The sequence below is a fragment of the Electrona antarctica genome (genome assembly GCF_951216825.1).
Source record: "Electrona antarctica genome assembly, chromosome: 4".
Lineage (NCBI taxonomy): Eukaryota > Metazoa > Chordata > Actinopteri > Myctophiformes > Myctophidae > Electrona > Electrona antarctica.
In genome coordinates, this window is record NC_136809.1 from 12,171,309 (window position 1) to 12,184,481 (window position 13,173).

At 44.5% G+C, this 13,173-nt stretch overlaps 1 protein-coding gene across 1 annotated transcript in view; it reads right to left on the reverse strand.

The window, feature by feature from the left end:
- Positions 1-11,892, reverse strand: part of neurl1aa (neuralized E3 ubiquitin protein ligase 1Aa) — a 75,987-nt gene extending 64,095 nt beyond the window's left edge. Inside the window, exon 1 of the mRNA XM_079500195.1 lies at positions 11,580-11,892. Within this exon, the coding sequence (XP_079356321.1) occupies positions 11,580-11,613 (34 nt within the window). The 5' untranslated portion in view covers positions 11,614-11,892. The remainder of the gene's footprint in view (positions 1-11,579) is intronic.
- Positions 11,893-13,173: the final 1,281 nt, after the last annotated feature.

The window sequence follows — 13,173 nt, forward strand, 5'->3', positions numbered from 1 at the left end:
ATCTGCTATTTTTCAATAGCTAAAGCATAACATAATGCTAACACTAAAATGGGTTCCCGCCCAAAATGGGTTAATCTGCACTTTGTGCTATAGTTATCTAGACAATTTGTATTACCGGTATTATTTGTTTTACTTTTAATGTGAATCATGTTGGCTTGACTTGAACTTGACGACACAGACACACACATCCCAAGTGTTTGTAGCATTTGTGGCGCCGCCCCTTTGCTAACGGACCTCACATCTTGTAAACGGGCAGAAACCTCTTATCTCCATATTCTAGCTTTGTGTTTTTCCGTGAATTTAGGCCCTAGTATACTTGATCATAATACAGCAGCGTTCGAGCTTGTAGATCTGCTACTTTTGAATGTGAATCCTGAAAAGTAACAGTTTTTTTTGGACACATGAGGTTCCCACCCAACAGATGATATTTTACGCAGAGTACTACCATACGGCACCTCGTGCATTTAACCCATTTAGACCTGAGAACGATTCTACAAATGCCTTCTAAATTCTGAAAAACCCATGTTGCTATGTCAGTGGTTCTCAAACATTTTCATGTCAAGTACCGTCAAAAATATATGTAATTGGTCGCCGATCCGCATCTGAAAATATGTTGTTCCAGGGACTCCCCCAGAAGCACAGATTTGACTTAAAACGTTTGCCCTGAAAGAATATATATTCAAAGATTTGCACCACATTTTCAAGACTTTTCAAAAATAGCAAACCTACAAGCTTGTAGATCTGCTATTTTCCAATAGTACAACATAATGCTTAAAACACCAGAAGGGGTTCCCGCCCAAAATGGGTTAAGGTATCTGTTTAGATTATTCACTTTAAATGGATCACATGGCAACATGGTTTACACTGCAGCCAATGGGCCTGGAGGATGGTTGGTATTAATGATGTTTACATAGCGTTGTTTAGATGAAGTATTCAATCCCACTGACTCATAACAGCCATGCCATTACCGCCTGACATGCATGGCAGCGACGTTGAAATGAATCGTGGAATAATAACCGAAAGAGTATCACTTACATTCGCATCATCACTCATGTTCCACCGACAGACACTGCACCACCATTCATGTATTCATAGCAACTAGCTGTGTGCTAAAGCTTCGCAAATTAGAGCCTAAAATGATGCCAGATTTTTGTGTCCGATGTCGATTTTGGAGAGTCCTAGTCCCCCATAACTCTATAGGGGTCAATTTGGTTCCATTTGGTATGCTCTCAGAGTTACAGACGTGCATGGGTCTATTTGGTTCAATAACTTAGCTGGGCTGGGGACACCCTGGTAACACCTATAGGGGGTCCCCGGACCCCACTTTGAGAAACACCGTCCTAGACCACTGATTAACAATCCCTTGACCGATATTTTGCACAAATCTTGAAAGAATTTTGAACATCTTAAAGTTAAATGAAATAAGTAATTGGAAAAACACGTATTAGGAGGGCAACATGATCTCACCAGAACCATGGACGCCTATGGTGTGTGACGCTAATAAATATTAGGCAATGTGTACTGCATCTTATCCATGCTAATCTCCAAGATTCCTTGCTAGTGCATTTATGCGCGACCAACAGATGCTGCACAGATAAACGCATTGTGAAATCCAACGCGCTCTGCGGGGCTTATTAAAGATAATGGAGATTACTACAGTACAGCACCGTGGGCAGCAATGCAACTATATCACTGTGTCTGCTATTCTACCTGGAGATGTAAGACACGAGAGGGGCTCTGGTTATGTTTGCGGTAACCAAGGGGCTTTAATGTGCTGCTAGGCAACCGTCGTGACAAATCCATTGATTTGGCTCCGATATAGATTGGCCTGGGTGCCCGTGGCAATGCGACACAAGCGGTTTCCGTAGGAACGCAGATCAGTAACAGAGTAATAAGGTGAGGCTGGGTCACTGTGCACTCTACTGTAGATTCTTCATATTAGTCTGAGCTTCACCACCGACTGGGGGTAAACATCATCATCAACACACGGTCGATGCATCCATTCACTTCACAATGCTAAGAGTGCGCAAGCTTACTGTAACCAAATGCATTTGTACACTCTCAGTCGGGCTGGGCGATGTGACTTCGAGTCAATATCACGATTATTTCAGACTTTTACCTTGATTGTGATTAATGAACGATTACTTATTATACATTTTGCCCACACTGCCCTCATAGTACTCTGCCACGGTCTGTACTGTATTTTTGCATCTTTATTTAATTGACATACTATTATTCTATTAACCTACATGAGCGAGATTAAATTGGTTAGAGGTTCTATATCGGTTTCGATATATTTTTGGTTAATTGCTCAGTCCTACCAAGAGACCAAATAGTTAGTAAGATTTTTTTAAACAATTTTCTTTTTTCATTTTTTTTTTTTTACATTTTTGTAAATGATGACAGTGTACATTTTGTTCGCTGTCAGCAGCATACACATGTTGTACCCTCTCAGCATTAAAGCCCTACTCCACCGCTCATATCCTACGGCAGAGACTGGCTCCATGTTGTACCCTCTCAGCATTAAAGCCCTACTCCACCGCTCATATCCTACGGTAGAGACTGGCTCCATGTTGTACCCTCTCAGCATTAAAGCCCTACTCCACCGCTCATATCCTACGGCAGAGACTGGCTCCATGTTGTACCCTCTCAGCATTAAAGCCCTACTCCACCGCTCATATCCTACGGTAGAGACTGGCTCCGCTCGCCATCAATAATTCAGCCTTCACTGTCACGCCACTAATGATCCAGCAGTGAAAGGTGAGCCGCGCGGTGCTGATGAAAGAGCGTCTGGATGCCGCGCTCCGTCACGGTCCTCTAATCCCCTCCCCTCTGGATGCCGTGCTCCGTCACGGTCCTCTAATCCAGGGGTTCTCAACCCGTGGGTCGCGACCCCTCGGGGGGTCGCCAAATTATTTTAGGGGGTCCCCAAATTATTTTCAAAAAAAAATAAAAAAAAATATTTTTTTTTTATTTCACGATTTTTCAAAAATAGCAGACCTACAAGCTCGTAGCGCGCCACTCGGTGGCGCGCTATGAGCTTGTAGATCTGCTATTTTTCAATAGCTAAATTGTAGCAGTCAATTTATATTGGGGGTCGGGCAGGGCGGGGGTCCCGAGACATTGCCAAAGCATTTCCGGGGGTCCCCGGCCAAAAACGTTGAGAACCCCTGCTCTAATCCCCTCCCCTCCGCGTTAGTGCGTTCTCCACCACCAACAGTATTACACAACACAAATCAATAAGTCATATTAATAGCATGATGTGGCTATACTGCCGTGCTATCCCCTATTGTCGTAGGATCGTGTAATCTAATGATGCCTCCTTCTTGGCGGTGAATTAGAGCAAGATGGATGGCGGAAAGGAATAATGAACTGTGGTGAATGCATTGAGTATCATAAAAGGTATCTGGAAATGTGCACGGGTGCTGGGTTGAAGGTGAGCTGCTGATGAGGTAGGGTCATCATGGCGCACACACGTGCGTGCGTCCGTGCATGCAATCCGTGCATGCATGCATGTGCTTCTATTACTATGTGAGGGCCAATGTCCCCACAAGAGGACACGTGAGGACAAGTTTCCCGGTCCTTACAAGAGAAACGGTTAATTAGTTTTATGGTTAAAACAGACTTTTACATTTAGGCTTATACTTAAAATTAGAAAAAAAAGGTTTGTGTTGAGGTTAGGGGTTGGAATGATGGGATGGATGTGTCTGCTATTTTCGAGTTTGACGTTAGTGTTAAAAAAATTCTTTGCGACCATAGGTCGCAGTTTACAATGAAAACCTGCAAAACATGTCAGTCAGTCCGTCTGTCCGTCACGCCTCGTGCCACGCTCCATATATGGCCAATACAGAATTCATTCCATCTGACCTCATCAAACCCTGTACACTCAAGACACTGCCCCCGCTGCCACCCTTAGATCTCCATATATGGAGCTGACCTGCTCTGACATTCCATATGTTGATCTGACCCCCCATGCCAAAGCGCCAGTGCTCGCCCAGAAGTCTGCCGTCACCCAGGCGGATGCGTGCAAGCGACCTCGCTTCTTGCCCTCAGGGTGTCTTATTGGTACTAAAACTACACGTGCGCGTGTGTGTGTGTGTGTGTGTGTGTGTCCTTATCTTGCATTGATATGGGTTACAGTAAGTATTGTCTTCCAAACGTCTGTTGTCTTTAACTCGCCAAGAATGCCCAAGGAGAACATGCTAGCTCAATAGCACCTGACCCTAACACACATGTTTCTGTCACCCCATAGCAACTGTCTGGTCCTCATAAAAAAGCTCTTTACTTCTGTAAATCACGCACGCACGCACGCACGCACGCACGCACACACACACTTCCTCTTGCTACTTCCTCAACCGTATCATTTGACAGGAACAGATGAGTTTACAAGCGGGCACAGAACCAAAACAACAACAGTTTGTACCAGTGAGATAAAAATCTCGAAACCTTGTAGTTCAACAAGCAGCAATAGATGACGATAGCCATAGCAAATAGTTTTTTTATGGGATTCTATTTATCATTTTCTATTTATTTATTTTTTATACAATGAACAGCCCCTGGGTTTGTCCCATGACTTTAGTGAGATTCGGTGATGTAATGCCTTGAAGTTGGCTTGTAGAGATGAATTAATGTTTTTTACAGTAGATCTATTCAGCTCAGACTCAGCCATCCCTTTTGCCTAAAGCAGTGGTTCTCAACCTGTGCTGGATCAGGGCTCACTTGAAAATCACTAAAGTGTTTTACGACCCACCCATCTGTCCACTAAGCTCGGCAGATAAAGGAATTCATCCCAAAAAGACTTATTTTCTAGTATCAATTACGTCTTGAATAAAAAGAATTTGGTGGGGTTTTTTTTGTCTCATACCTTTGTCAGTTAGGGCCACTTGCAAAAAGCTCCCGGCCTACCAGTAGGCCCCGGCCCAAAGGTTGAGAAACATTTGCCTAAAAGAATACAGAGTCCTGTTCATCTCCTACTGAGACATCCCAGTCCAGAGCCACCCGCAGAAACCACCCACACACTCAGTCCAGTCCAGAGCCACCCACAGAAAGCTCCCGCACAGACTCCGTTATGCAATCAAGTCAGCCAACGCTGTTTGAATGTGTCCCACACATCTGACTACATTCTACATGTGCCTTCAATCCCGAGCAGGCGTTGACGTCGCTAAGGGTTGCCCGCCTGCCCCTGGCAGGAAAGTAAAACTTTCGGGGCCGGTGGAGTTTGCTTTCAGGTTGCCTGACCGGGCAAGTGCTCATTTGAGAGAGGATGCAACCGTGTATAAAGACAACACAAGATATCTGTCTAAACACCTGAACGTAACCAGAGCGCTCTGTCTTCTGTTCTGTGGAATGTTAAAATAAACGCACTGTTTACCTACACTTAAAAATATAAAAGAACTAGTGTGAACCCATAGTTATATTCATAGCCATGTAGGTTTTTGGCATACAAATCGAGGTATGATATTTTTTTAATCGCACAGCCCCAGATTATTATAAAAAAAATTAAATGTGTCCATTTTATAAATGGACAATTCACTTTTTGGCCAAATGGGCATGACCTTTGGGCAAGTAGAACATGACCATTGACCTGTACTTGCCCGATGGGCAAGTGCCTCTGAGACCATAGTGTCAACCCCTGCCGGGTGATAATTTGACACTGAGAGACTCTAGGAATGAACCCATACAGGTCAATCTGCACACTCAGCGTTAACACACATTTTGCTGCATATCGTTGCTGTCGGGAAGACACCTCTTATCACGATATTTTAACTTTGTGGGGGGTTTTTTGTTTGTTTTTTTAACACCCTACTTGACACAAAAGCATCAAAAGCACCTTTTACTATTTTTGAGTGGTGCAAACCACTCCAACAACTGGCTTTGTACCCGCGTACCCGTGTTTGTTCGTACCAAAAAAACGAGCATGGTTGCTATGGTTAGCAACCAAAAAAACGAGCATGGTTGCTATGGTTAGTATGTGACGTCACTGACATCACAGTAGTTGCACTACTCAGTTCACACGGGTGTGATTTTCTTAAATGCTGTATGTGTATACTGTATGCATAGCTTTTAAGTGGAATATACATATGGCCTATATACCTATATACCTATATGGCCTTACACTATTACCAAAATGCAATGCATGAATGCAGCCAGACTGAGACTACAAGGTGTGAAAGATGCTGTGCAGCGTCCTGAGTCTGACCCGATATCAATCATGAGACACTTAGGCACAGGCAGTGTTGCATCGGTCATGGCACCCGGTGCCATGCCGTCACCCCCAAAGGTGACACACGCATTGATGTGACAATCTGCCGACTGCCACACCGGTGTGAATTAATATAGGAACGAGCCTAGATGCACATCAATGGTGCATTGTGTGACCTGTACACTGTAGGTGTTGAGCTGCGTGTGTGTGGCCTCTTTAAAATGGCATCCCACCAAAGATAATATCAGCAATGCAACACTGGACAGAGGTATAGAATTAAACGGGAAAAAGTTTACATTTCGGTCATCTTACACCAGGGCTCCACCGGACGCGTTGCGCCTCCGTCGCGTGCGTCAAAAAACGCACCGGTTCAATTTGAATGCACGCGTCACGCGTCACGCAACGCAACGCGGGCAGTGGAGCCACCCTTCATTGATTAAAAAGGGAACATTCCCTGACGGTGACGGAGACGCGACGCTGACGCGCCCGGTGGAGCCCTGGTGTAAGGCAGTGGTTCCCAAACTTTTTAGCTGATTTACATGCTCTCACCGTGAGCTTGTAGACCTGGTATTTTCAATAATCCTTTAAAAATTTGAGTTTTTCCGATACTGGTATTGGTTACTCGGCCCAATACCACCCTCAAGTACTCGTACTCGGTACCGGACCCGATACTTTGACCTGAGTACCAAAACATCCAATTGACACTAGGCTGAACGAATGCAACGGGAGCAAGTCTGACCCAACACTGCAGCATGTCGCCAAAAACAGCCGATCTACAAGCATAAATGACAACTGACAAGTGTAGATCGGAGATCCATCTGAATCTATGAGAAAAAGGGGGTAAAATAAGTGGTTACTCAACAAAAAATAAAGTACTCGTATCGGTACTCGGTATCGGCGAGTACTAAAAACTAAGTACTTGTACTCGGTCTGAAAAATTGGTATTGGGACAATACCATTTTTTTTTTTTAAATAATCATAATTGAAAAAATAAATACAAATACTTGCGACCCACAAATGAAATCGGAACCCACAAATGTGTCCGGACCCAGTGTTTTGGAAACAGTGATCAAGGGGTTTAAGTGGTTAACCTCTGCTTCACTTTCCCTTCCAGATTAGGTGTTGCCTATAGCCCTAGGCTACAGTGTTAGTTTGACTCTGAGAGCTAGGAAAAGGAGGGGACCCTAGCATACATCCCTGGGGGACTTCGATCAGATAAGTATAGGGTTTAAGAGTGGTTAACCTCTCACTCTCTCTTCCAGATTAGCTCCATTTCGGTGTAGCCTGGCCCTGGGCTACACGGTAAAATCCCCAGTGTTCAGTTTAACTCTGAGAAATGGATAAATGCACACTCTGGTGATGATGTTTACGTTGTGGTATAATTAGACAGACATGAACTTTTGGGTCATGCTTCTGTTCAATGGTTAATGACTGCAGGGAGGGATCAGGCAATGCAGCTGACAGGAGATCAGATCGCTGAGGTGATGTGGCCTCTATAGCCTGTTGTATAACGCGCTGGTTCTCAAAGTGGGGCCCGGGGACCCCCACACCCCCCAGGGGTCCTTGAAGGGGTTAACCAGTAGAATTAGATAATATAGAATCAAAAGCACTTTAACCACTTTAGTTACATCAGCAAAATAGCAGATCTACAAGCTCACAATTTGGGGTTCTTTGACATGAAAACGTTTGAGAACCACACTGGTATTGACTGTATTAACAGCAGCCTTTTTGCTCTCATGTCATATTTGCGGGTTGGGAAGAAATGTCATTATTTCATTAACTTAATAGCAAAATGGTCGCCGTGTGAATATGGTGAATATAAGGGAGACAGTGATGGCATCATCTGCAAGGGACATATCAGCATCATCACAATGAGGTACACACAGCAGGTGTGTATGATCAAACTGGTCTTGCCTGTCACAATAGAGGGATGCGCGTGGCATCATCATCGTACATGGAAGTTAAGGGAACGCCCACTGACAAAAAATATATACTTTCTGGCCTTGACAGCCCATACATCCAAACAGAAAAGTCGAATTGCTCTATGCATTCACATACTGTACCACATATAGTTACATAATCGCAACTATTTGAGATATTAGCAATTATTTTGCATAACCGTAAAAATCGTTTCCTGCATGTAGAAAGATATTTTCGAACATTTTCAAAAAGTAGTGGAAATAGCAGATCTACAAGCTCACAACGCATCGCGATGCATTTTACTATTAAATATGTCAGTAATTTCTTTGTATATAAGATACTGTATACTATGTGTCATATCTGACTGCACTGTGCAGCTTCAAAGCCCTAAAAGCCAACCAGAAATGTGACTTGTACACGTTATGTTGCCTGGGTTTGCGATTAACGCAATGAAATCGTTAATGGCAAATGATTTGTGCATGTGACAATGACTCGTGGAGTAAAACATCATAATCGTGACAGCCTGTTATGGGTTTTTGGACCCTCCAACAGGAGGCATGAAGATGACACAGCGCTCAAGATGGAGTGTTTGATAAGGATGGCATGGCAACGGCTGTCATGGAGACACCAGTCCATCAACACCACAGAGATGAGGTGATGATCACCACGATGCAGACCTGCAACCATAGGCTACACATTTAAACAACTATAGCCTATTGTTTCATTTTATGTTATCCTACAACATATGATCATGTGAGGAGAGTTGACAAATTAGGCCCTAAAAGATGTCTAAAATACATTAGACATATATTTTTTTAATATATATATATATATAATTTTTATCCCACAATTTTGCAACCCATTTTTTTCCCCACCCAGTGTCAATTATCTAATGTAATCCTGGGCGCTACACTTCCTACCAGCTCAGTGGCCTTGTGGTTAATAGAGTGTCCGCCCTGAGACTGGGAGGTTGGGGTTCGATCCCCGGGTCATACCAAAGACTCTAAAAATGGGACCCAGTGCCTCCCTGCTTGACACTCAGCAACAAGGGTTGGATTGGGGGTAAGTCCCTGCGACATACTAGCGTCATGTCCAGGGGGTGTACTTGTACATCAAGCTGCCTCACGCTACAGAAACAGGAGATAGGCTCCTGCCCTATGGGCCTCATGGCTCGGCAAGGCTACTTACTACTACTACTACACTTCCTCTAGCTGCCAACCTGGGGAGAGCAACGGACTGACCTCATGCTTCCTTCGATATGCATGAGGAGTCCATTATGCAACCAGTTCCTTCTTTTCACCTGACAGGGGGGAGTTTCCGCGGTTGGACGTCGCGCATGGAAAGGAACACGTTATTCAGACCAGTTCCTTTCCCCTCCATCAGGAGCCCCGGCTGGCCAGAAGGAGGCAGTTTAGAGACCAGGATTACTGCATGTTTTTTGTGAGGGTACCCCTACGACAGTGGTCCCCAAACTGACCCAAAAGAGGGATTTGATGTCTCCCCAGGACCAAAACTGGTGAAAATAGCCGATCTACAAGCTCACAACGCGTCTCTTTGCGCCACGTTGTGAGCTTGTAGATCGGCTATTTTCACTACTACTGAAACATTTGTTTTCCAATTTCTTTTATTTCTTAGATTTTTTATTCCCATGTGAAATTACTGAAAAAAATCATTCAATTTGTTTTTAATTGATGAAAAGAAAATCTTTTTTTTGGGGGAATGTTTTTTGAAACAGTTTTGAAATAATAATTAAAAACAAAATGTAGGAAAGAAAATAATAAAGGGAGTATAAGGGACCCATACAAAGTTGTCCGCGACCCACATATATGGGTCCTGACCTAGCCCCTCTTGGGACCCCCGGTTGAGCTCTTTTCATCGTCACCCGGAGGGTCCCTTCCCGGTCAACGGTCAAACAAAGATTAAAAATACTTGACGGCTTCTGCGCCAAAGGAAAGTTCGTTGATGTTTCCGTTGTCTCCTATAGCCGATATATGCTTCTTTTGGAACATGTCACTATCACACAAACAGCGCAGCAAAGGCGTTTGCGACAGTAAGTCTGTCTGTATTCCATAATTTCCATTTAGCATGACACCGATGGGAAGGGACCCTCCGGGTGACGATGAAAAGAGCTCAACCGGGGGTCCCGAGAGGGGCTAGGTCCTGACCCACTGTTTGGGAAACAGTGGGTCAGGAGACACGGGGAGAACATGCAAACTCCACACTGAAAGACCCTTTTTACCAACCCCTTTTTACCAATGGGCACTGATGACACGGAGGAGAGAACACGGCCCCAGTGCCCACAACGTCCCCAGCAGGAATCAAACTCAGGACCTGCTAGTTGTGAGGGGACAGCGCTACCGACCGCGTCACCGTGCCCCTCACTAGACATATTTCTAATCATATTTAATGTGATTAAATCAGAACTACTGTCTGCTGCGTTCAGCCATCAATAATAGACCTACTATGTTACTAAACGTCACATACTCACATAGGCTATTCACTTAATCACTTGCAGATTCATAACCTAGCCCCCCTTCACTTCGCCAGGCTGCCAGTCTGTCCCTGTTCACCTAATTGGATTAATCTACTGGGCTTTAATTAGCACAAGGTGGTCTGTGGTCAGGAAGAGGCCGTGCAGAGAAGAGCTGCTGCTTTAAACGGGACGTATAGGCTACACTACCTTGATGGGAGACAAGGCACCAGCAAGATAAGGCCTGGTTATTTTTGAACTGCCGCCTATTCTGACCAAACTTACACTAATCAGTGACAGTGGAAGAGTAGGCCTATAGTTGACAAAAGTGCCAAATGAAATCAAGCTGTTGGCCGACTTTAATAAGTTGTCCTCTTTGCAAGGCTGTTATTCATCCCAAAATCATTGAATGAGATGAGTGATTTGACCCTATCTGGCAGACTAATTAGATACAGTAGCTCTGCAGAACTGGGCTCAAGCCCTACAATGAGAAATGGATTTATTGATTCTCGCAGGGCTTTGAATTGATTGCACAACAGCTGTAGGCCCTGCACATTAAAGAGGCGATGGGGAAAACACCACTATACATATAAAAGAGGGAAACCCCCACCTCTGACTGTGTTTATGAGTGTGTGGAACAATTCTATAGCATGGAACACGTTCATAGAAAATATGTTAAGGCGACAAGGGTGAAAAACGTGAGTTGCACTACATATATATGCAAAACTGGGCACTATAATTTGCATAATTTATATAGGTCTGTACAGTGTACAGTACAGTGACATCACGGTGAGATACCGCTGGCATAATTATTATAGGGCTCCCTTATCATAATACAAACACACACATTGTGCGCGTATATTAAGCTACAGCAATTTTGATCCCAAGAACACGGCAGCATGTCATTCAAACATGTCAAACTAGCATGCACGAGATGCAGGAATATACAAACAAACCCTAAAAACACACCGGGTAAATGTTCCTTACCGTACAAGGCAGTTCGCGTCATTTGGCCACCCATGGCTTATTACAGCTGCTCTTGTCGCCTTATCGCATGTATAATGTATAGCCTATCGATCTATTTAGCTCCTCTCGATGCACGCTCCCACGTCGGCGACGGTGACAACATGCTGGGTCCACATCCCTGATCCCAAACAACTGCCCTTCTCCTTTCCCTGAATAGATGATAAACACTAACCCCACACATACACACACAACACACACATCACCGTCACGCTCACGACACACACACACACCTCCTCGCCTAGATCCACCTCTCCAGCATAGATCAGTGAAGGCAACTCCCCCTATCCATCCATCCCTCCATTCACTGTGCGCTCCTCTGTCCGCCTCGAGTCCCCACTCCCCAGTCACACTCACACTCACACACGCTATTTACATAAAAGGTGGAGACTGTGTTGGCGAGCGCGTTTAACGCTGTCACTGCCGCGCCGGTCCTCCTATCTGCTGGCTCTCAAACTTTCAACTTTCAACAACAAGGGGACCCCCGTTAACTCTGAGAGTGTATATGGAACCAAATGGACCCTCCATTTGTACACTCTCAGAGTTACAGAGACCGAGGGTCCATTTGGAACCTCTTAAGTAACCCAGAGGCCAAGGGTCCTTGAACCACACTTTGAGAACCAATGTGCTATCTTATCAGTGGTTCTCAAAGTGGGATCCAGGGAGGGACCCTCTGGGTTCCTTGATGGGGGGGGGGGGGGGGGGGGGGGGGGTCCCATGTGGGCCGGTGCAGTGTCTGTAACTCTGAGAGTTATGGGGGTCCTGGAAATTAGCCAAAATGTAGTATTTATCAGAGAGCCATCTAATAGAAGAGTTACGATATAGAGGGGGCGGAAATCGAGCGCTCGAGCGCTGTTCATGCAGCCTGAACTGAGACAAGCTGGAGTTGGAAATACATTGTTTTCAACGAGGGCGGCGCAAATAAGAGCATAAGCATGACAACTATTTTAAGCATGACAACTGTTTTAAAGTATTGTACAGTAACAAGTCTCTTTAATGTTTATACTATTACTACAAAACAATCTAAAATAAAGGGATTTAAGATCATTAAAGCTGGGCTGTTGCCTGAGTCCAATGCATTTCTGCCTGCTTCCGGTCCAGGACTTGTCCCAGTTGGTTGTCCCCATTCTCAATAGAAGTCTATGTAGGAGAGCCTCCATTGGACTGGACACAGTTTGCGTAACTCTGTCTATATCTAAGGCTCTGGTATTTATTAGGCCTAATAGTATTTTTGAGAAAGATGTGATGTAGTGGGGAAGTTTAAATTTATAGCAGATTTTGCATGGTTTTAATTATGAGGTGGCCGTCTCTCTGATTATAAGCGGCTTACCATCTGCCTTCCTTATCATTGACATATAAATAAACAGAATAACAAACAAAAACACAGGCAGGGGGTATAACTCATGCTATCTTTGGACCCAGAAACACTAGTCTCTAAGGAGGGAGGGAGCTAGGGAGCCAGAGAGTGATGGACATTCTTTACTCTCAGCACTCAGTCATTCACCTCCCATGCAGCCTCTTCTTCTCCTGTGTGTGTGTGTGTGTGTGTGTGTGTGTG